We start from the raw sequence: 25,709 nt of genomic DNA on the forward strand, positions 1-25,709 counted from the left end.
CAGTGCTATTCAGCTGCTCAGAGGGGAAGAAACTCCTTCCTCAATCTGCTGGCAATGCTTACCATAATAAAGAGCAGGACACCATTAGCCTTTGCAGTAAAATCATATTGCTGGTTTGGGTTCAACTTGGTGTCCACCAGGACCCCAAGTTCCTTTCCTGCCAACCGGTTTCCAGCTGTATGGCCTGTCCAGCATGAACTGGTGTCTGGGGATGTTCTCCCCAGGAGACTTAGAACTTAGAACTTCCCTTTGCTGCAGTGCCTGCCTTTCATTTGTAACTTGGGAAAATCTCCATGTATTCTGATGATGTAAACTAATGCTGCAGTGCTCACATTCTGTATAGAACCACAGACATGAGAAGCAAAACCAAGCCACCACCAAAGTGAGAAACAAAAGGGGCCAGAAACAGCCCAGAAGATGGAGAATTTATACCGTGAGAGAGGTGCCAAAGCAGAGGAAGCTGAAGAGCAGAAAGAAAGCTACATCTTAAGTGCAAGACAAAGACTCTAACTGTTTCAGAACCACTTTCTGTTTGATACCTTTTTTAAAACTACCTATCAAAGTAATTTCCAAGGAGTTGGCCACAATTGTATCCCTAAGGCAAAAAAACCGTTTAAATCTGTATATAGAACTTACAATACACAACTTTCTATGCAAACTACCTATTAAAATGTGTATCCAAAAACATTATTACAGTATCTGGAAAAAATAATCCTCTATAAAGCTGTTTTCTCTCTCTGCATAGATCTTCAAAATACGTTATACTAAAAAAACACATCATTAAAGAATTTTTTTAATTAAATTTCACCTATTTATATCCAGGTTAACAAAACAAGTTCTTCCCAGGTATGCTGTGCCTAACAAAATATTTACATGCTGTACTGTAAATACATAATACAATCACAATGCGGGGGGGAAATCTTTTCTTTGGCACTTGATACTGACAAACATTTTACCCAAGCCCTTAACTTTCTAAAATAAAGAAAAGAACATAAAAGTAACATTATAAAGGTCAAACGAAAGCATCTGGAAGGGTGGATGAATTTAATACAATTGCCACAACAAAAATCCCACACAAGAAGTTATGCAAAACACTGCACAGTTCATTTAAGCACAAAATTTAACTGAAATTACTTTTAATTTTGTGCTGTCATCACCATAATACAATTTAAGGTTGAGGGCAGGTTGTGTGATTTTCTTAAAATTGTTTGATACTTTTGATATGTAATTGACATAAACTAGCAATTTATACTCTTTTCAGAATGATTCTTAAAATTTAGCCTCCTGTCCTTTAAAATCTTTTTCACTTGTTTTTCTGCAAGAAGCAGCATGTTTAACTATTCCTCTGTGTAAGAGGTACTTTATCTACATTCCACAAAAATTATCCGTACTTTAAAAAAAAAAATCCATTTGCTATCAAATACATAATTAACTGGCGAACAGGCAGAAAAATTATAATTACCTGAACCACTCCCATGCATGAATCTAGAAATATTGATCCTTTAGGTTCTTTTGATATTTTTTCATCTTTGTAAAAATTGAGATTATAGGATCCATCACCAAGTTGGGTTAAGTGAAAAAATCTTCTTTTAAATGACTAGCGAAAAGAAAGGAGGTGAGAAAAATAAATTACAACATTACTATTAAACAGTTTCATATTATGAAATCCATAAGGGCTATTGGTAGGTTACAGGTAGGTTACAGAAGAAAATGTTTTATTTATGCATAGCCTAATCAGTATCCTCAGAAAACAAACCACAAATCATTACTTTAAAACCAAACAAAATAAATTTAACGTTAAAACCTGCAGCAAGATTGTACATTATATGAAAATATTTTTGATTCATTGGAAAGTATAACTGACTACATAATATTGTACATAATATTTATTGTGATAACTGTAAAAATAACTTGTTTCTAAATACAGAAGAAATACAAATAAAAACTCGTTTACAAAAATCCACAACAAAAAACCCTGAGTGCTCTTAATAACACACCAGATAAGAAAATTATTTAAAGTACTGTATTTCTCCCACATACTGGAATTCTATGCATTTTTTCCTGATATAAGTAGAATAAAAGGAAAGTAAGATTTTACAGCTATAAATTACATACAAGCTTCCTTCTTTGATCTCACATTATTTTTTTATAGAAGCAAACCACACACAAACTGACTTCTCAAAGGCACAGCGATATTTAAATTTGGTGTTCAGCTTTTACCACAGGCAAGACGCTTTTAAACTTACCCTCATTGTCACACTGATGGCACTATTCATGTTGCCTTTGTACAGCCATCCTTGTTTTGTTATTCCACCCTTCTGAGACCCAAGAGATGCTGCATCCTGGAGATGAGGAAAGGAAGATGGGGGTGGGGAAGGACAGTTTTGCATCACATTCTGAAAATGTTGTATTTCACATGAATTTCAGAAGTTATTTTTAAAGGATGGAATAGCTATGTTCATAATGTACTGATGTATGTTCATAACGTACTGTGGGTACCTGCTGAAACTATGTAGCTTTTTAATTATTTAAAGATCAGCGATAAGATTCACTTCATCTAACTGCTGATAGGTAACTTGGCCACTTATATAGGCTTTCTCTATGGCCAACAGGATGATCCAACTTCTAGAGGGCTATTATTCAATATAAATCCCACTGAAATAGGGGAAAGAGGGAAAATGCATTTAATTACATCTACTCAGTAAACTCGTTCATATATTCTAATCTTCCAGTGCAAGAATTTTTTACCAATTTCTATTACCAAAAAGAATATGTAAACTCATACTTACCCAGAACTTCAATCAAGATTTGTCAAACCATTTCGCTTTATCCATATTATTTCAAACATATTACACATTTACAGAATTTACAGAAAACTATGTCTTAAATTCTTGACTTGAATCTGCCCTTTTACAGATCTGAATCAAAGCTCCCTGAAGAGAACAAGGCCAAACTTGGCAGTAATGGCAAGTTCATAAACAGCAGATCCAATGCACACATCACACATTACACCCACTGCCTGTATTCCACTTTCATCTGCCAGTCAATGGAACTTAGTAACTACACCAAAACCCACAGGATGGTAACAAGTGTCAAAAGCAGTACTCCATTATCAAAACTGATCGAAACTACAGATTTATAATTGCCACACAATAAAAATTAAATAGCTAGGTTAAAGTAATCTTTTAGAGCAGTACTATGCTGACTTCACCATGGTTTCCAGTTGACATAACCCATTCTGATGCAACAAAAATATTTACGAATTAGATGATTAGGAAGATTTTCAACCACCTAAAGAAGAAACATTCCCTATCATTCATTATCCAAATACAAAAATTAACTGAGTATCCAGTTGAAAACAAAACCACAAAACTTCTTTGAATGCCTCAACTAGTTTTCTAATTCCTTTTCAAAACTATTAAGAGAATATACAACAAAAAGTGATTACATATGGGGAACAGAGTCATTAGTTCAACAACTGAACATTAAAAACAGAATCTCTAGTAATATTAATTAGTTTCTGGAACTGAAGAAACATTCTGTAAAATGTTACCATTTAATTTATTTATGGCTTACTCTGTTTAGCTTGCATATATATATATATATGCATCTGCATACTGAACTTAAAACATTGCAAACAGAAGGCAAAATATGAATCAATCTGTTCCTTCAGAAATCCTGCTCAGCCTGGTACTATGGAAATTAGGCCCAGTATGGATGGCATGATCACCAACTATCAGAGCAGCTGATAAAATGCTCCAGAACCACAGACCAGAAATACTAAGCAAATATTCATATGCCCCAATGAGGCTCACTGTCAAAGCAATACAATTTACTTGTTTCATGTTTTCAAATTAAATCAAATTTAGCCCCCATCCTTATTCTGTCACCTAAATAACCATTTTTCTTGTTGCAGCAACCAAGACCAAGAGCAAAGCTTAAAACACTGGCTTCCCAACTGTGATTCACCACCCTCCACTGCTGGGAGTTATTGCCAAGGAAAGGATGGTTTAAAACCACTTTACAAGTGTAAGATAGTGAGTAGATGATGAATTATCAAAACTTGGCATGAAACAAACAATGCTTTTCTGTAATTTCAGAAACTGTACATAGAATGACCTGATATAACAAGAAATCTGATTTCTTGTGTTAACAGAATTTAAGATTAAGACCCTTTTTCCAATTCAAAAATCTCCGAGGTGCACTGTTTCCCAACTGTGTTCAACTGCATGATGTTTTCTAACAATGAAACTGTTATTTGGCCTCTCTAGTTACATCTTTTCTTTCTGTCAGGCAGAATTCCTGCTCACACCCAAAAAGCTACTGAATCTTTCCAGCCTGTTAATACAAAGGAACTCAGAACTCAGTCATTAACACAACTTCTACACTGAAAACATACTTCCTGTTTCCAAATTCTCACTTTTATTATTACTGCTACACACTGTGCTTCACTTTTTTTTAAATGATCTTTCCCAAAAATTTGGCTTCCAAATTTACTTCAACAGCAACTGTTTCAACAACAATTCTTTATCTTGATCCCATTCCCCCATCTGATTAAAAAATTCCATTTACAAACATCAACCTGATGGCCTGATAGCCCAAATTACTTTTGGAAAGGTAATTCTTTCCTCTTTAACAATGCAAGATTAAACTAATCTTTACTTGGTTCTCCCCCAGTTTTTAATCACTTGTAGCTTTTTGTTTTCTATCATTCTCTTAATAAACCAACTTTAAAAAACCCCACAACACCAAATCAAACAAGAAAACAAAACAAAACAAAATACCCCAAACAACAAAAAACAAAACAAAACTGAGGCAAAAAAAGCCAAAAAACTTTGAAACTAAGATTTGTATATATGCTTTTTGGCATACAAATCTGTTGATGTTTGAAAGAAAAATCTCTTGCATTAACTCCTCCATTGAGGAAAGAATTTGTTGTCTCCCCACCCTATTCTCATTAAGCTCTCTTTTCTTCCTAGCATGCTTTTTTCTTATATTTGAAGTTTGTCAAAGAGAAACAGATTTCTTCTCCAATGACTACCTCTGAAAAAGAGAATGATGTTCCTCCCTGCTCTAACAGGAAGCTAGGCAGAAGGAAATAAGCAGTCTTCCCTACTCGGACTTTCTAGTAAAAAACATACCACTTGATAACAGCGGAGTGGTAGTTTTTCATTAACTAATTCCAGACATCATTATTTTTCCTAGTAACAATCACAGTCAATTATACCTCCACTTAATTTTTTTCATGCTTAATCAATTGTGTTGTTAGAAGTACTGCTACAGCATATAATGCCAAGTCTTTCAAATTCAGTAGCATAGAAAACAGTTATTGCTACAAAAAAACCCCAAACAAACAAAAAACCCCCCAGAAGATTTAGCTATATAGGCATATTTGTCCCAATATCACAGTACAGATTAACAGCAGCACTGTTACAGCAACCTACCACTCAGGAACCCACCTATTCAGATGAACCCTCTGGACTATTTTTTTCACATTTAATCCAGAAAAACCTGTAGGTAAACTACTTTTACTTCATAAGCATCAGTTCTAAATACAAGAAATTTAGAAGCAAAGTAACTGTCCTAGGGTAAAACGCACAAAAATTCATTTTATTATAATTCTTTTCTGTGATGCAAGAGTTCAAGTACTTGTAAGAAAAGAAAACACTGGCACTTAAAACACTGTTTTGAAACAGGGTGTGGTAAAAATTAAATAAATCACACAAGTAACAGAAGCAGATACTGAAAAAAAGTCTTCAATATTTGAAACATGCTTGAAAATTGCTTGAGGTTATAGATATCTGATAAGTATCGGAGGGGCAGGTGTCAAGGTGAAGGTGACAGTCTCTTTTTGCTGGTGTCCAGTAATAGGACAAGGAACAACAGGTATAAACTACTGTGGTAGTTGGGGGGAATTTCAAACCCACCACAAACACAGGAGGTTCCACCTCAACATGAGGAGAAACTTTTTTTATTACAAGGGTGACGGAGCACTGGAACAGGCTGCCCAGAGAAGTTGTAGAAGTCTCCTTCCCTAGACTTTCAAAATCCACCTGGATTCCTTCCTCTGTGGCCAGCGCTAGGTAATCCTGCTTTGGCAGGTTCGACTAGATGATCTGTAGCGGACCCTTTCAAGCTCTAACATTCTGTGACTCTGCGGTATCTAATTTCACTAAGCCAACAACAAAATCACAGAATCAACCAGGTTGGAAAAGACCTTCAAGATCATCAAGTCCAACCTAACACCCAACACCATCTAATCAACTAAACTACAGCGCTAAGTCTCAACCTACAGCGCTAAGTCTCAACCTACAGCGCTAAGTCTCAACCTACAGCGCTAAGTCTCAACCTACAGCGCTAAGTCTCAACCTACAGCATCCAGTCTTATTTTAAACACTTCCAGGGACAGTGACTCAACCACCTCCTTGGGCAGCCCATTCCAATGGGCAATCACTCTTTCTGTGAAGAATTTCTTCCTAACATCCAGCCTAAACCTCCCCTGGCGCAGCTTGAGACTGTGTCCTGTCGTTCTGTCACTGGTTGCCTGGGAGAAGAAACCAGCCCCCACCTGGCTACTGCCTCCCTTCAGGTAGTTGTAGATGGCAATAAGGTCTCTCCTGAGCCTCCTCTTCTCCAGGCTAAACAACCCCAGCTCCCTCAGCCTCTCCTCATAGGGCTTGTGCTCCAAAAAAATACAGTATCACAGAGTTTTAGTCAATTTATTTAGCTTTTGCTTCCATGACAGATCTCCAGGCCTTATCCTATACTCAATTTTGTGACAAAATAGTATTAACTCTACTGTCATGCATACTTAAGTTTGCGTATTGTCATATTGGAACAGATTCATCTATGATTTTAATCAACTGTGTGATTAAACTGCATGAAATATTTCTCTCTATATGCCCAATTATATAGAAATGGTGTGACAAGACAGAAGAAAGATTATAAATCACCAAGTATTAAAACTTCAATTTCACTATCTGCCAAAACCTGTCATACTCAAAGAACAGATCTCAGGAGTACAAGACTATTTAAAAGGAGACAAGTAAAAGAAACACATTTTTTGCCAGTCAGGTTGTTCATGATAGCTGTTTTCCTTTATTACATCAACATTTAACCCAACTTGTGACCTTTTTACACAACATTCTTTACTGAAAACAATAGGAAGTAAGAAATTATTGTTATCTCACCTCATCTTTATCTGCTTCTTCATCCACCTCATACAAATGAACTGGAAGCTTCTCTGATTTTGTCCCTTTACTACAGAAGAAAAAGTTTCTTAAATACTAGAAATGCTGTGATTAGATACATGTTTTAGAGCTGCAAAAAGACGTTATTTTCCTAACTGACAAGGAAAAAAAACAGTAACTGAGTAAAAGCAGGTATTTTTCATTAAATGTAATTCTTAGCTAGCAAGTTTCCTAACATCTGGCCAAAGTCTTTCTTCTGTACTGCTTGTCACTGTCCTTACATATGAATGGACAGAATCAAATGCCTTCTCATTCACTGCACTCCTAATACTTTAGGAGCAAGAATTCACACCATTGGTTCCTGTTAGGGCAATGGGTTTATTTAAATTCCTATTGATCAGTGTGGTTTCTGTTGAGGGCAAGTGAAAACCAGCTCTTGAATTTCACAAAACCTGTGAGTACATCAGAACTTTTCACAGGGAAACAAAGCTGTTTCTTAACTGATAGATGAAGCAGAGTAGGGAAGATACAGATCTTCCAGAGTTGTGAGACTCATAGTATTCAGACACACTCAGATATTTTAAGTTAAGGATCTCATCTCTATACTCTCCTTACAACATTTTGAAAAAGTCAGAAAATATATCTCAGACAGTTTAGAAAGTCTGTAATAGATGTCAGCCAGGCTTTTGCTTTGAATCATCCTGTGAAAATCTGCAGTAGTTCAAACATTTGTTCTAAACATCTTGGTTATGTTCTATTCCCTAAGCTACTAAAGAGAGCTCCAAAAGCTGCCTTTGAAGCTACAAAAACAGGATATCACCATTTTAGTTTCATCTAAACATCAGCCTGTTTTAGTTACATTGCTTATATCCACATTGTCAATTATACAATTTCTTGGTTTGACCTCTCCATTAATAAGGCAATGTTGCCACAGTATCTTTCCAGAAAATGGTTTAACAAGATTTTTTACCTTTCAGTTCACCAATATAAAAGCCATTAAAGAAATCCTTATCCTCTCTACTGACTAATAAACATTGATATAGCATATTTCTAGTTACATATTACACACCTTAATACACTTCTGTAACAAATACATTTATATTAAATACAATTCGAGTTCCTTCACAAATTCAAAATCTTCATTACAACATGCTTACTTTGGAAGCTGTCGAAACTCCCCTGAGTATTCTTCGTATCTATAGTTAACAACATGCCAGTCTGAATTGTAGGTTTTGATGCACTGTTTTAACGAAAACCAAGTATAAACATTAATTGGAAGATGAGTAACAGCATTCCCTAGATATATACACAAAACCCTCTTAAATCATGGCTGTTTATGAACTACTATGGTTACATATCAATCTCTGATAATTCTGTACAGTTACCTCTTTTTCCAATAGTCTAGTGTAATACATTTTTTTGCAGCAAGTGATTAGATGTTATCATCTGCAAGATGTGTATCGCATTAAACCAAAAAAAGATGAATACGCTCATCAGCTTGATTAACAAAATTCAGTTGCCTGAGAAGTTAAAGCAGCATTTCACTGCAGCTGAAAACATGACTGAGCTTTTACAAAACTCAGAATTAAAATACAGATGCATTATTAAAATAGAATTTTGCACATACAGATGGGGGAAGTAAAATCATCTTTTCCTTAAATTTGTACTTCTAGCGCAATTAAATTAATATTTAAACTACATGCTTACAGCTGTTGAAAAGCAATTGTGTCATTAAGCTCTGGCTAGATCACAGGAAATCCCATTTCACTCCACCCATACCGCTACATGATAAAAGTACTGATTTATCTTGGCTTTGATCAAAGTAACATAAAACTGACAAAATCTTTTTCCAGAAACCATAGGCTACAAAATTTTATATGTTACACAAAAAAGCCTACACATACACAGTATCTAATAACTCGAAGGTATTTTCGTTATGTCTCAAAAGATAAAGTTAATACTTGCCAAGAAATTGTTTCTGTAGAAACTCATTAAGCTTCATGAATTACCTATAATGTTCCTCCCTCCTTGTCTATCTTCTTCAAATTTCTCTTAGAACTGTTTAGGTTAGTTCTTAAGGGTATGTGTCACTGTGGATAAATCACTTCAAGGTTTGAGGTATTTGGAATTCCTTCTGTTTTCTTGGAATTCAAACAAACATCTACTTTTTTCAGATGTTAAAATACCAGCTTAAAGTATATCAGCAGAAAGCCAGTGGATAATAGAGAAAACAAAAAAAAAAAAAAAAAGGCAAAACCCCCCCCACAACTTTTATTCCTAAGGCTTCAACAAGACACTAAAAAAATGCAACGTCACCATCAGAACTAAAGGAATGCCAACATAAGCAAGCAATTATAAGAAATTTTATGTTTGAGGATACTAATTCTACACATAGCATACAAACTGAGCAGTCAATAATGCATTTCAGCCTCTACCAGCATTACAGATAGGAATACCTCTGTTCTAGCTAAGTATACAAGATCAATGTGAACAAAGCACTGATGTTAAACACTCGATCAGGGAAAACAAGTCACAATAATTCTTTTTCCAAATTTAATATTACTCCTGATCTCACGTAGATAAATCATGCATATTCACCTGGGAAAAACAAAAGCATGAAGAAGGTGAGAGAGAACTATTCGCAGAAGACAATTAACCAACCACATAATTCAAAGCTATCCTGTAATCCTTCTTTTCTAGCCACCAATGGAAGAAATACTAGGGCTTCTGGGAAATTTTCCCTTGAAATCATTGACAACTAAATGGCAATAAATACTTAATTTTTTTTCAGGGCTTTTTCTCCTGTTTTTTAAATAATAAATGAATAAGGAGAAAAACAATTCAGGTCTCATATCGCTATTATGCACAGCCACATGGAAGTCCAGTATTACCTCAGTTACAAACAAGCTTTGAGCTTCCTTCTCAGCATTTTCAGGAACTGTTGAACGAATGTATCGACTCTGTCGCTTGAATAATGCTGTCTGATAAACAACAGAAACAATTACTAAGATTTGCACTTAAAGGGAAGATGACACGTTTTAGTAATAATCAAATAAATCATTATAATTAAGACAGATGTTCAGCAGAAAACATCCTGTGAATACACTGTTTCAAACAGCCAATTAATGAGAATTTACTTTCATTCAAAGATGAGCAACGTGTTGCTTCTTTCAAAGCAAGGGCAAGGTTGGAACCACTAGGAAATAAATGCCACAGAAAACTGTTTTCTTCTATTTTGTTAATATGGGCAAGAAAATATTACTGTAAATAATTTCACTGTGACAATGTAACTCAAATATTTTGAAGACTGACATTAAGGTAGCATTATTACTACACATAAAAACAATTACTCAAGGAAAGTAACAAGCCTGCAACAAAATAAGAGTAATAGTTCAACTGCAGACCTCAGCTGGCAAAAAAATGAGACTTGCACTGGAGGGACAAATAAATCTTTTGATGCTTTAAAAAAAAACAACAAACAAAACAAACAAAAAAACCAAAACAAAACACAGAACCCAATAAATATGCAAGAGGATACTCACTCATATGCTAACACTATCTAAGTTTTCTAAATTCTGGAAACATATTCCTGATTTCAACCTGCATGGATTTTCAAATGCTTTGAATGACCTGAGGTTATTTGTATCTCTCTGAAGCTGGAATAATATCTATTTTTAGAGGTACTTAACTCACATCAACTAAAAGCCATGAGCTGTAAGTAAGAGTGTGCTAAATTCACATGGCTCAAAATCAAGAGTAAACAAAGGTGAAACAGTGTCTAAGCTAAGCACCAAAATGCCCTCAAAATAAGAGTGGGATAACTTTATAGTGGCATATTTAATTTGAATAGTCATGTACCCATATTGCATTTGCGACAAGTAAACTTATCCTGTATTGGGGTAAGTACTTCCTGTATGAATGAGGGTAGTATTCAGAAGCTAGGTATTTTGAAACAAAGATCGACAGAAGTTTTATAGTTAGGGTTTCTTTTAACCCTACTATGCAGTTAATGTAAACACCACTCATTTGGGCAGTCATTTGGCATATGATTTTAAAGTGATCCACAAAGGTGGTCTGTTTTAAATTAGTGTTATTTAGTTTGAAGCCATTTCACCATTGAGCAAACTATTGACATTCAGGTGCTTTGCAATCGTTACAGAAAGCCATCAAGAGGCAAAAAATGGGATAGAAGAGTATTAAATGGATATAGTCATTCAAGTTTTGGAAAGATACTACTTAGCAAAAATTTAGAAGATGCATAGCCTTGAACAACTGACAGCATTATAACTGAAAGTAGCAAGAACATTAATAGTCGTTGCAATGGATGGCAGGAAAGTGGTTCTATCATCTTAATTAAATGCATTGTATGGGGAATAGAATTTTTTAAAAAAGACAAAAAAGCAGCTACAAGTTAATAGACTACAAAGAACAAAGGTATTGAAAGCTTACACAACTCAATTACTAAGAATGAAAGCAAAATCAGTGATGTTAACAGCTAAAAGGATCTCTAAACACAACACAAATGTCCCTATAAATTTGCTGATAACAAGCTAGGGAATAACCTGATTAATGAATTAAGTACAGAAAACACTGAACCTGAGCTTGTAAAAAGCAACTGAAACAATCTTGAAATGATAAATTGGAAAATGGCCCGATATGTGGGAGAAAGCTACTGACTAAGAGCTCTTCTGAGAACAACAAAACAGCAAAGCTTTCTGTTACTTGGATATGATAGCGTTAGGAAAAATGTAGAAACTCAAAAGAAAGGGAAAAAAAATTACTAGCCTTACTTGGATTTGAAGATCATGAAGCATGACAAAACTAATGCTTTTCCTGAAAACTAAATGAGCTGATACCAAACAGGAGAGAAAATAGACTCATAACCTCAGCTCACCAAGTTTAGAATGATGGCAAATGCAGTTAAGTGGAAATCTGGAAAAGTTTATGTAACTAGATCAGTTGGCTGAAGAAGAATCCCTCCATTTTTATGGATTTTCCCAGAGCAGAGCATTTTCTGATTCCACCTTGTTCAAATATTGCTTTGGTAGCGGTTTGAACTTAGAGCTACTTCTTACAGCATGTTTGGGGAACAGTCACAGCTGAACAGAAAAAGGAGGCTTAGTAATTTAGTTTGGGGGGTTTTGTAGTTGTTTGTTTTGCTTCCTCCCTTCCCTCACTAGGCGAATAACTTCCATTACAAGACAGATAGAAAGCGGCAGAAAGACAGACAGGAAAAAAAAATAAATAAATAAAAAGAAAGGCAAGCTAGATGTGGTTCAAAGAAGCCAGTTGCTGTACAAAGCATTCTTTTCTGATATAGACTAAATTCATATCAGGTCTCTTTTAATATCTAGGTTCTCTGAGGCAGTTAAGAGTTACAAACTGAAGGTGGCACAGACCATGACTACGGAACAAGACATTAAAACATTTGTTACAAAAATGTAAATTCCTGCAAGTATCATTAATAACTGTATGAAGAATACACCTATAACATTACATTTCAGTTTTCTAATTGCACAAACATTTGTCTTCAATTTCTCCCAAAATAATTTCAAAGTTAACATGTATTCAATAGTGGCATCAGTTTGCCTTTTTGAAACTACCTAGGTGCTTCTGTATTATATGGAAAACTGTAGGAGTGATATCTAGTGCTGAAAAGTAAGCATTTTCAGTGCCATTTTACGTGCTAGTTTTAGAGTCATGCTGGGAACAAGATAGCCTTAATGTCTGTATAAATGAGCAGGGCTTGGCTTCCTTTTCAGACAAGTGGTTTTTAGATTGCAATCAGTTCAACCTAAATGCAAGGAAAAACTTTGTAAAAAAACACAAATGTACTCAAAGGAAATTACTTGAACAGGTTTTTATACAATGTTAGGAGTTTCCACCTATAAACTGTTCTGAATGTGGATACAGGTGATTCAAAACACTTGTTCACTATTTCAAATTCATATTGTAGGGAATGAGGGAAGTATCAAAATTTGAGCTGAGGCTTACCATGAGCTCCCCACACATTGTGTGACCACAGTAAACTACAACAAAGGAATTTTAAAAAGCATGTGAAGCAGAATGGCAAATAGAGAAAATATGCCATTATTTAAACTATAATGGCAACCTATCAATGTTTTCAAAACTGTAAATATGATTATGGAAAACTGCACAGGGTTATAAGTTTAAACTTGAAACAAAACAAAACAAAAAAAAAACAAAAAACAAAAAAAAAAAAAAAAAAAAAAAAAAACAACCTAAGCACATAAAGGATTTCTGTTCTCTAACCTGGCAATATTTTCTTAATATTGACTGACAGATTTAAATGCATTGTGTTGTTGAAGACAAACTAGACAGCTCAGCGAGGTACTGGAAAGTCATGTGGACAATAAAAATATTTGGAGTAAGTTTGTGCCAGTGAATCTTAGAAAGAAACAAAGTTTGATAGCATAATAATTAAGTTTTATAAGACTGGCTTGTACTATCAACCAAATATAAAATGGAACTCTGCTAAAGACTGTGTAGGGGAAATTCAGAAAATGTATTCAGATATTACACTGCTGAGGTATAAAAAAAAATAGGAAATCCGACTATACTCCAAAGATGTAGCTACTTGATAGAAAACCTCTGACGTAATACACGCTTTAATGGCTGCCCCCTCAATGAAAATCTGACCACAGAACCCAAATGGAACATGACAAACAGCATTACACTTTATGAACAAAATTCATCCATTCTCTTTAAAGGATCAGACTGAGTGCTACAGACTAGCTTTGGTCACATAGGCTTGAAGTTAGAAATAGCAGAAGAGGCCACTTGAAACAGCAGTTAAATGTTTCAGACGTCCCACAGATTGCTCAAACAAAATATGCCTGAGGATATTCTTGAGAGGGCTGTTTCTTCTCCAGTGATAATTCAGTGTATAATGACCCCCATTAAGTGAACTAGTCAATTAGATAAAGAGTATGCTTAGCAGAAATATCCTCAATTCCTCACAATAGAAGGGGACCTGAGTGGTATAGTCTACTCATGCTCTGCAGTCCCAAATCATTGTGAGTGATCCCACACAGCATCACCATGATCATCAGATTATGTTCACAAGCAATATAATTTCCTTTCCTAAGAAGTCTCACCTGCAGTCCTTCAAACTTTCATGTGTGACTGAGAACATGTAAAGCCCAAACTACTCTCTAAACACCTGTGCCTTGCTAAAAACAGTTTTTCAACTCAGAGTGGAAAGTCTACATGTAAGAATCAAGAGAAAATGAAGCACACAGATTATATTAAAAACAGAGGCCAGGTGTACTCATGTAAATAACTGACCAGAAAGAATTCATTAAAAACTCAGTATGAGCAGTTTATGGGACTTCATATGCCCTTTTGTAGAAATATACCAATTTATCATCAATCTTCTGCATGAACATAAACTTAGCTTCAATTACTTGGCTGAATAAAGTCCTGATACAGTCCCTACACAGTTCAGATGTCTACACACTTCTCAAATATAGGTAGACATTTTGACTGCAGGTACAGCAGGTGTGAGAGAACTCCAGCCTCTGCTTGGTGGTTACGCTAAGTGAATCAACAACCACATCCAAAGAAGTGCACTTAAACCATTTATTTAAACACACACATTTATTTTATAGAAACAGATCAAGATGACCACAAAACTTGGTTAAGCCTTGCTTAATCAAGTCAGAGTCTGGTTGTACAGGGTGATATTTTGCCAAAATTCAATTTTGGCTGGTAACTCATGTCCTTTCATTTGAACAGGTTCAGACTCTTCACTGAAAGGGTCATCAACTTAAGAATTAAAGCATGATAAAAAAGCAGATGCCTTTTTTGAATAAACATCACATGATTTCCTATGTCAGAAAGGGAGGAAAATAATTAAAAATGACTGATCATCTACTTCAAAAGGCAGTAAAATTGATGAGTTGCAGAAGTAGGCCTTAATCTGAAACAACTTAATAAATTGTGTTATTTCTTCTTTTGTGACCTGACAGAATAAATTGAGCAGTGTAAAGGAACTCACAGGAAGGATTTTTTGGTAGCTTAAAGAGAGTTTAAAAACAAGGAAATTAAAGTTATCATCCCATGACTATTACTGTTAAAAAAATCTGGTTTACAAAAAAAGGTGAGGAGGATTAAATTACCTGGAAGTCATCATAAGGGAACAGTAGCATCTCACGTAGAGGATCATTTAAAATCTGCGTTTTTCTCTGAACAATGACATTTTCATAGTCTATTGGCTCTATGAGCTTTGGTTTTGCCTAGTGGAAAAAAAAAAAAGGAAAAATAATTCAGGTATACTGAGGGAAAATTACAACTGTTGACTCACTCAAAGAAGTTGCTCTTACAAGAAAAAGATATAGACATGTTCAATACAGTCAGAAAGTTCACAGATCAGGACACCTTGTTCGAACTAGCAAGCACCACCACCACTAGAGATCACAGCACCAATTCCACTAACCAGTAGCAAAGGAAAGCTGTCACCTGAAAAGGACAATGGATTTTTATGTGGTGCTCTACATGAGCAGCATTTTCATTCATCCTTTTGCCCCTGGTGCTGAAGAGCTATTAATTCCCTAACGGTAACCCTTATGGGTACACACACAAAGCAAATAAACAAAACAAACAACAACCACAAAAACCCAACACCCCCAAAACAACAACCAACCACCAAACCACAAACAAACATAAATCACTTCTCTAGCACATCTAATTCAAAAACCAAAGATTCACATACTGCAGCTTCAGAAAGCATCCAGTTCGTTGTAAATGCATGTCTACCCTATAGCCAAAACACAGGCCCACCACCACAAGCATAAAATTGATAAAAAATAATCTTAAGATAAAATAAGCTTTGCTTACATGCTCTGAATGCAATATTAAAAAAGAAACCTCCCTCATTAGAAGTTTTTTAAAAATCTAAAGCTCTTAGGAGCTGAGGTCCTGAATCTCTAAGTTAATGAGACACAGAAGTAGTTGGTGGTACCAGAAAGCCATACCATCCTCCTATCCAATGAGTAGAGCACCCGATTTGCAGAAATATAATTTCTGTAAAAATTAATGAAGAGTTTGCTTCCTCAGGTTTCTCCAAAATGTTACTCATTTCTTTCTTAGTCATTTGTCAGATTCAAACGGAAGAGGATGTTTTATCAGTTTGAAGCAGTTATGAAAAAAGAAACAATAAACAGCACACTGACACTGGCATCTAGCCAAAACTACAACACCAAAAGGAAGCAGACTCTCTCAAGCTCTTCAGAAAAAGAAGATTTTTCTAGTCTATTATTCCATGCAATAGAAAAAACAAGACGCTGGATAGGTATAGTATTGTTAAATGTGATTTATGGACCAGCTAACACAGATAAAACTCAGCTCAGTAAAAAACTGCAAAATAAAGTTTACAATGCACTGAAAGTCAGTCTTTCAAACAAGACTTAACTGTTCCTATTGATTTGTAAAAGAAACCAACATTTTAATTTCTGTAATGTAAGAAAATGCTAAGAGTATAGGTCTCCATAAGATCCAACACTCCCCAGCCAGTGTTGTACTCGTAGAAAGACAAAACAGGGAAGTATCTGCCATACTGCTCTGGGTTTTTTTTGTCAGGTATGAAAATGAGAAGCATTTCATAACAGCAGTCATAATACCCACATTGTTATCTGCTAGAATATCATTTATATAGCCATTTAAAGGTTTTGATAAGCAATATCAAGAGCCATCAGATAAAAAGAATTTTGTTAGCTCAATCATTGCCTACATTATATATTATTACAGAAAAGAAAATAAGAGTACTTTTTTACTCTAAGTTTGAGACAAATGTTATCTTCTCATGGAACAAAGGATGGGCAGGTTAAGCACACTGAGTATTGTTAGCTTTGTGTTTCAAAACATCATTTGCCTTGCAAAATTGTATTTAGCACATACATCTGCAAATTAACAAGTCCCCATAAAGAGCAGAACAGAGGTACAAGAACTACTAGGCAACACAGAATATAAATTGATGAATATATGGTCTTATTTATTGCTCAACATTGGCCTGAGGTAAGCCACTTTGGACTAATTTGAAGACTCTTTAATACTAAACATCAGTATCAGATCTGTATCTTATTGTCCTATGTCCACAGCACACACTCAAAATACTAATGGCCCAAGCTGGGTTATTTTTCAATCATCTTAAAAGCTCATATGTATCCCAGAGTATTTTAAATATTGCATTAACCATACCTAAGGAAGGGAATAATGAGTAACACTGCAATGTAAACTTTAGAGCAGTGGGAGGGAATAAGCTGCTACAGACTGGTAAAAAACTATCACAATGTGCATATACAGCAACAATACACTAATAAATTCAAAGCTTCTAAGTCATTAGGACTTGAAAGAATGAAATGCATTAAATCACCTGTTCTCATGCTTACATAAACAGATCTGAAGAGTTTACTGGTGCTACAAGCACAGAACAAGTCATGCAAAAAGTAGACAGTTATACACGCTTTTCTGCACAGTGTTTCTTTCACAAACAATAATTTCCCTCCTCTTTATTTTTTCTTATTTTTAAACTTAACTTCAAAGCCTGAAAACTCTTCTCTTCACCCAAGTCTCCAGGGGGCCACAACAGAAGAGGGATTTCCAAAATTCAGTCTAAATGACAAATCGTTATGCTTTATTTATCAGTATTTTGTTGACAGTCATGGTCCAGTTAAACACAAGAACACTTTCAGAGGTCAAAAATTTTCAGAAGACCTTCTGTACTACCAGGATTTACCGTGGCTTGTTAATATGGATGCAATTCTATTTGTTTTATTTCTAGCTTACTCTGTAATTTCTTTTGGATGCAAAGTAGACATGCTGTGTACTGTGAAGTTCTCTTACCAGCACAGAGACTTCTAACCCTACAATCAGACTTGGGCAAATCTGTGTTGGACAGAGGAGCTCTGACATCTCACATTTTATACTACTCGTGAGTTACCAAGCAGAAAGATGGCCTTCAGAAGTTCCAACTTCCCAGAAACATTAACTGATTTGAAAAGCACTTATTACTTCTGACTTTCAAAATGCAACTGGATAGCACGTGTGCTGATTTTGCAACCTCTACAACAGCTAGCACGACAGCAGTTCATCCCAATTAAGATTTTAAGGCATGGGTTCTTCTTGCTTGTTAACTTCAAAAAAAGTTATGACACAATCTAATTCAAATAACAGGAAAACAAGAGAGCACACAAACTAACACTGTAATTGAAAACAGCAGATGGCTCCTTTTGCGAACCTACCTACTTATCCATGAAAAGTTAGTTCAGGCACATCATCAAATAGCAGTGTTTCAATATCACATGGGATGTTTACAGTTATAAATACACCTTAGCGGACTCTCCATGAACTATATTTAAAACAGTTAAATGAGTATCACAAACATCTTGTTGCTTCCTTGAAGTTCTGACAGCTGATTCTGTCTCATCTTGACAAAGAATACTGAAAAAACCCTCAACTTGTTAGGTAAATTACATCATAACTCCCTGTAGAAAAGGAAGACATCAACATGTGAAAAGAATGTTTTAGGCAATAGTTGATGAGAAATAATAAAAGAACAAACCACAAGCCTCCTGTTCCAAATGCTTCTGAGGGCTACTGATATAATTCTGAAATTCAAGAAAACAAGCTCTGCTGTTGACATTTTGTTACACTGACTAGCAACGTTATCAGTCTTAGTTATTACCTTACTGTATCCTATACAAGTGAGAAAATACCTACTTTCACCATGGCAGTAAAAATCTACCACAATATCACAACCCAATGAAATAAAAATGGGCCCAAATGTTGGTGTTAAATGAAGCATAGGACCCTACTTTTTGCTTTGTGCCTACAACAGCACACTTGTTGCAAAATGTCCTTGTACCATATCATACAGTTTTCCTCAATAAATTAGAAAGTAGAAGCAAAAATAAATATTATACCACCTATAACTATATGCCATATATATGCTTGTCTACATATGTTACCGATTAAAAGCAAAATAGCAACTAAAATGACAGCCAGGACATTTTTTTATGTGACCTATGTGGAACCTGAATGTTCTTCCCTTCAAATACTGTCCTTAGTTTTGAATGCATCCACTTAATTTGAAAATTTAAAAAAAGGGAGGGATTAATCCATGAACATTAAATTAAGTAGTACCTGGAAAATTTTAAGGATGCACTTCACAAGTGGTTTAAAATAAACACAGTCATGTTTTACGCTTTTTTTTTTAACTAAGTACATATGCTTGCTGATCAACTGCAGTACTCTTAAGTATTTGCAGAAACACTAATATCCTCTCTGAGTATTCATGGGGGAATAAAAACAGTTCTAAATAAAGTTAAACATTCCAAAAGCAGGAAAGCACACACAAGATTAGCTCACATTGTACTGATGAAAATCTGGACCAGAAATCAGAACACACCCATACAAAAAAACCACGTTTTACTAACAACTGCTCTGAATAGAATGATACTTGAAAAAACACTGTAAAGGGAAAGAAAATTTGTTTAACACATGTAAACTTTCGGTTATATCAGTAATAATTCCTATAAAGTTACAGATGTGTATTACTAAATACAGATAGACAAAATATTTCAGTTCAATTCTTAAATACTTGAGCATGAAGCTGAAGTACGGTGGAGGTACTGTAATTTGAGTATCACAGCTCCCACTAACTTTAACCACAGCCAAACAGATAAAGAGGAGATCACCATACTTAAATCCAGCAATTCAGTATGACATACTACTATGTAAAATTGGAATTTCAGCAAAAATATCAAGTACTTCTACTGATACATATATTGTTAGTTAAACAATACTCCTCTGTTACTTGAAAAAGTCCTAGCTGGAGAGAGTTGGTGGATTCATTACAGATTGGTTATGTTCCTTTTGCTGTGCTATTAAAATTCCAACAGAACTAAGTGCATATCAATATTTAAAAATTAATAAAGGAGGGGAAAAAAGGTTATTTGATTACTTCAGATTCCTAAATAATGTGCATTGAATCCATTGAAAAATAGATCTTTTAAGAGAAGTGCACCTGAATTATTTAGACAGTTCTCAAGACATTTAAGTAAAATTTAACCATTATACCAATAATCTTTGGAGAGTTCAAATAAATTTTTATTAAAGATATGCTGGTCAGTTAAACAGAGGTGCTAGACTATTTTAAAGCATAAGTAGTTCTCATGCTAGGTTCAAATAACTGTGCAACTATGCTAGACAGAGCAGACACCAAAAAGCAGCTAGTATGAACCCCAGATTCCAAAGTCACACTTAGAGAGAACCAAAGATTTGGCAAACTAGAACAGAACAAAAAATTATTTAAAAGGCAGACTACACACAAAGAATCAAAACCTAAATCTCAAACGTAACTTCTTCACAAGTCAGACTACTATAACTTCTCATTAGCATCAGATTAAGCACTTTTTCCACTGGCAGAGAGAAATGGAATTATTAAAAAGGAAAGACAGCTTGTTTAAACAATTCTTACCAGCACTACCACAGGACTCTCCACTTCAGTTTCACAAGGACCTGCATCCTTGCGGTGCTGAGGAGACTCTTTAACAAGCTCTTTCTTAGGATTTCTGCTTGTTCTTGCCTGCATTCTTTGATTGAAAATACAAACAGCAGCAAAAATGTACGCTTTTTGGCATCAAAGTAATCAACATGCCAGTGATCCAGTGAAAACAATAGCTTTTTCTCTGGGACAAGGAGCAGAAAGTACAAACTAGTCTAACCTCTCAGCTGCAGTTTCCTAAATCTGTCATGGTGGGAATGCATTACAGAGAAAGGCCAGCCCCCAAGCATGTTGTATTCTTCTGGAAAAAAAAAAAAAAAAAAAAAAAGGTGGCTCTACTTTAATGCCTTAGGGCTGAGTTGAACACAAAAGAGAATGTGCATTTCAAAAATGACCATGTAAAACAGTCCAAGCCTCTTCCAGCACTTACAAAATCAAGGCTTCTTTATTTTAAAACATTTTTTTTGTAAAAATTGACCACTTTCTGACAACTGGGTGTCTTTAGAAGTACAAAGCACTAAGAGCCACCTTTTTCTTTTTTTGTTTTAAACATTACTATAACTTATCTAAGGTACTATCAATAACCAGTCACTAACCAAGTGCATTCTCCAGGAACAATGACCTTCTTAGAGCATAGGGTGAAGAAGCTCTTTTTAATTGTAGTGCCAAATTCATATTAAAAATTTACTTTAATATCAAATTGTCTTCATAGTATTAAAAAAAAAAAAATCTTACAGACTACAAATGTAGTAACTCAAAGATAATTTTTAAATCCTCTTTGTAGCTTCAACTTTTAATGCTTAACCCTTACGGTAAGCTACTGGTTTACTACTTTATTAGGTCTCTCAGCTCATTTCTCCCTTCTCAAAACTCCAGTACTGCCAATGGCCATCACTCATCTTCCAAAAAACCAAGCAAAACACTGAGAAAACAACACCAAAATATTCATACATTTTGACTAAAGTCACTTGAGAGAACCTCAGCTCTCCAGCCATGAACACTGGCTACCCATCATTTGCTGCCTTTGGCTTCCATTTTGCTGACAGTACACAGCACTGAGAGTGCACGTCTCCCTTTGTCTTGTGAACAGTTTTTGGAGGTGTCTCTTGGCCTCATGACTCAAGGTTACAGAGTGTTCTGTTCCTGTCCTTAACTACAACATAAACCTAAGTCATGCATCAACTATTGGTTTGTAACACAATCTATTTTCCTACTATACTGCTGCTTACAGACACTTCTCAGCATACAAACACTGGCAAAATAAGAGGCAACCATTTTTATGAAAATCATTTATGTACGATTCTTTAGCACAAAGCAATTTTGGAAGGAACCTAGTGGCCATCTTTAGAAATTTTGAAGGTTTGACTAACCTAGCTCCCTCATGCAGTAGTTTCAGCATATGACTGTATGCTAAATTCCTCCTGAAAAAAAAAAAAAAAAACCATGAACCGTGGTAAGCATTTTTCTCTAGGTTTTCAGAAGACTATTATGGTCTTCCCTTTGTTTCTTCTTAACACTAATGAGTTGCGACCTCAAGTACACAAACCTCAGTGGGTGTATTTACCAAGCAAAAATACATCTTAGAGAAAATTCAACTCCCCAGGGAAGCACATCCCTATTTTAGATTCCCTATCCACTAGAGAAACCAGACAGCTGTGAAAACTAAGCCACCACCTTCATTCACTTCTCAACTCCATTCCACTTCTTTGGACAGTTAATTACCTCACTTCAATAAAACCAACATCCTAAATTTAACTTGACATGGGTTTTGTCTATTTTCTAATAGAAGAGAAAGTCACCTTAATCTGCAGTAAGCAGATCAAGTTGTGGAGAAACACACATATACTCTTTTATTGTTAGTATTTTTAAGAAGGTACAACTTCAGGTACAGGTTTCTTACCCTTCAAACCCAACATAAGATGTTAATAGCCCTTTCTTTTCATCTTCTCTCTGCTCTCACAACTGCCTAAAATGCTGTTATTTCAGTTTACTGCAATCACGAAATTGAATCTGACCAATTGATTTGACCATCCAATCCACAATGGAAGCATATTTGTAATAAGTGGACTGAAAAAAATTAAAAAATTTGCTATTAGTCAAGACAATAATGATTTACTATGCTTCTGTCTTTTTCTCTAGGGAAACCAAGTTCAATGCATTTACTTTATAAACAGTCTTTCTAATATATAGACACTGAACTCTGGAAAACAATACTGGGTAAAGCTTCTTTAAGAGTTAAGAAGGGAACCAGCAGTTTAGTCAAATTTACAAAAACAGATCTTCCTGTGTACATCAAGGTAGACAATAGGTCAAGAACATTTAGTTATGCTTTACTTTTATTTTGCAACAGCCTCTTTTGTTTTCAGAAAACGGAAGTACAGAACAGCTTAGACTAAATTACACCATTACTTGAGGATGCAGCTGCCAAACAGGAATTTGTTTCGTTGAGATGGGCTGCAATTATACTTAACTGCAACCAGAACACACAACCTTATTATGCACAAGGCACTTGCAAAAACTCACACTAACAAAGATTTTTAAATATTATATGTATGGTTAATTTAACAAAGGACTCTACTTTTAAACTGCAACATTATTTTATCCCGGTCAGGTATCTCTTGTATGCATCTGGATTACATTAATTCAGAGTAGATGTGAGTTTCTGCCCCATGATTCTTCTTATTCTTCTTAAAACATGAAGAAGGACAAAAAACCAACATTTTTATAACATCAGTTTAAAGATACAGAAGCTACTTGTTTCTTACTGAATGGCAAATGTGATTTCTAGCTTGCATTTCACTAACACACAATTAGAAGAGTTTCTTTTATTTAAAAAGAAAAGCATGAAGCAGTACCTCCAGAGCTATATCCTGCATGAAATAGACCTTAACTGTTAAATCGATTGTGCATTTCCAACACATATTTTATGCTGAGGTCTTGGTGATTACCTCAATAATTTAATTCACAATAAAAAAACCTTAGGTGAGAAAGAAATAAAATTCAAGAAACAACTGATGAGATAATGCTCATCCAGGCACAGGACAGTCAAAAGAGGTAAGTTACTTTAATAAAGAGATAGATTTTTAAATTTTACCAGTAACACATTACAGTTCAAAAAGAGAAAAATGAAAAACCAGGATGCTAAGACACGCTGAAAGTGTATCATCTTGTTACATGGAATGTCGTTTTCAGCCATTTAATTGAAATTTAAAAACAAACAAACAAAAAAACCCTATTACTAAATTTGTTGCACAAGGCATTTACCTGAATAAGGATCAACAGAGAATACAGGAAAACAATACATGTACAAGATGAATGTCACTACTTGTCTGTATTTCTAACATGGCTCCCAAAATTGCAGGAAATTACTAGTGTAACAGTGTGAGAGAGAGAGACAGAGACCTACCTGCAAAATAACTGAGATTATTATGGACACTACGCGTTTCACCTCTTTTCAAACCACTGGCTTGAAGGACTTCCCATGCTACTTTTATTAAAAGTACTTCTAATGTTACTTCCAATAGCCAAATAATAGGCTTGCTTCTTGCATCATATACCCTTAAAGAACTATGTAAAAAACCCCCAAACAAACCAGTTTTCAGGATTCCCAGCATACCTGAGTGATTCATTCAGCAATTCTGCTGCCCAAAAAACAAGTTCCCCACTTACATCATCTTATTCCTCCAAATCACTTTTCACCCCAAAAGCTTGTTTTCCATGGGACAGCAATGTGCCCTTGTGGCCAAGAATGCCAATGGTATCCTGGGGGGCACTAAGAAGTGTGTCCAGCAGATCGAAGGAGGTTCTCCTCCCCCTCTACTCTGCTCTACTGAGACCCCACCTGGAATACTGCATCCAGTTCTGGGCTCTCCAGTTCAAGAGGGACAGGGATAACCTGAAAGAGTCCAACAGAGGGCTACAAGGATGATTATGGGACTGGAGCACTGCCTTATGAGGAAAGGCTGAGAGACCTGGGGCTTTTTAGTCCAGAGAGGAAAAGACTGAGAGGGGATCCAGTAAATGTACATAAATATATGAGGGCTGGGTGTCAAGACAGAAGGGACAGTCTCTTCTCACTTGTGCCCTGCGATAGGACAAGGGGCAGAACTTCTTTACTGTAAGGGTCACAGAGCACTGGAACAGGCTCCCGAGAGAGGCTGTGGAATCTCCTTCCCTGGAGACTTTCAAGACCCATCTGGTGTGGCAGTGGGGTTGGACTCACAGATCTCTAGAGGTCCCTTCCAACCCCTAACATCCTGTCATCCTGCAAGGGAACAAGCAGCATGTGAGAATTTCCTCTGAACTTTGATGGAAGAAATAACTACGCACCTTCACTGTAGGAACAAGCCAAAACCTGAGCAGTTTGGTTTAATGGCGCTTGCTCCAAAGTCCCACTTGCAATCTGCATCAAGATCACTGCTGAGTGGCCAAGATCAACACTGACTAAATCTACCAGTTACATCATTAGCTGTTGTAGGGGAAGAAATGTTGCTTAACCGGTAACAGCTAGAGGAAGGAGAGAATAAGTAGTTTTACATGTCCTGTATATGTGAAAACAGAAGGATTTGGCAACATCATTTATTAAAACCCTACAACTGTTCTCTACTCCTTTGTGGCTCTTTAAATTCTGTGGCAACTCACAGCATCTCTTAATAAATAGTTTTCAAAAATGATGGAGGTGTTTTGATGTTTTTCTTTTCTTGAGGGCGAGGAGAGTGTTCGGTTTTAGGTTTAGTTTTTAAAGCTGTAGCTCATATGAAAATATGGACCCACATTAGCAGAACGACAAGCACCACTAAAAGCCAATACTTCTTGCTTTCATCTGTATTAGTAAGAGATATTCTGGTTCTGTCTTCCACACTTGGCGGCCTGCCTTGCAACTGTATTAAAGGCATAACATTTCACATGTCAGTGGATGATTCAGTGATATACCTATCTTAATGCTGGCAAGTTTTGTAAACGTCCTGGAAGAATATATTCACAAGTTCAAGAGA

The 25,709-nt window shown here is 35.6% G+C and overlaps 1 protein-coding gene across 9 annotated transcripts in view; it reads right to left on the minus strand.

The window, feature by feature from the left end:
• The window catches only part of DOCK9 (dedicator of cytokinesis 9), a 113,170-nt gene that overhangs the window by 81,023 nt on the left and 6,438 nt on the right, over nt 1-25,709 (minus strand). For 8 of the 9 annotated variants that reach the window (XM_054390385.1, XM_054390393.1, XM_054390360.1 and 5 more), the window contains exons 1-7: nt 20,689-20,936; nt 15,332-15,448; nt 10,082-10,171; nt 8,348-8,430; nt 7,191-7,260; nt 2,247-2,342; nt 1,463-1,597 (exon numbers count right to left, since the gene is read on the minus strand). In XM_054390385.1, the coding sequence (XP_054246360.1) occupies nt 1,463-1,597; nt 2,247-2,342; nt 7,191-7,260; nt 8,348-8,430; nt 10,082-10,171; nt 15,332-15,448; nt 20,689-20,802 (705 nt within the window). In that variant the 5' untranslated portion in view covers nt 20,803-20,936. Of the gene's footprint in view, nt 1-1,462; nt 1,598-2,246; nt 2,343-7,190; nt 7,261-8,347; nt 8,431-10,081; nt 10,172-15,331; nt 15,449-20,688; nt 20,937-25,709 lie in introns of those variants that run through there. The other variant, XM_054390377.1, reaches the window with a different exon arrangement.

Source organism: Indicator indicator, chromosome 1 (genome assembly GCF_027791375.1).
Source record: "Indicator indicator isolate 239-I01 chromosome 1, UM_Iind_1.1, whole genome shotgun sequence".
NCBI lineage: Eukaryota > Metazoa > Chordata > Aves > Piciformes > Indicatoridae > Indicator > Indicator indicator.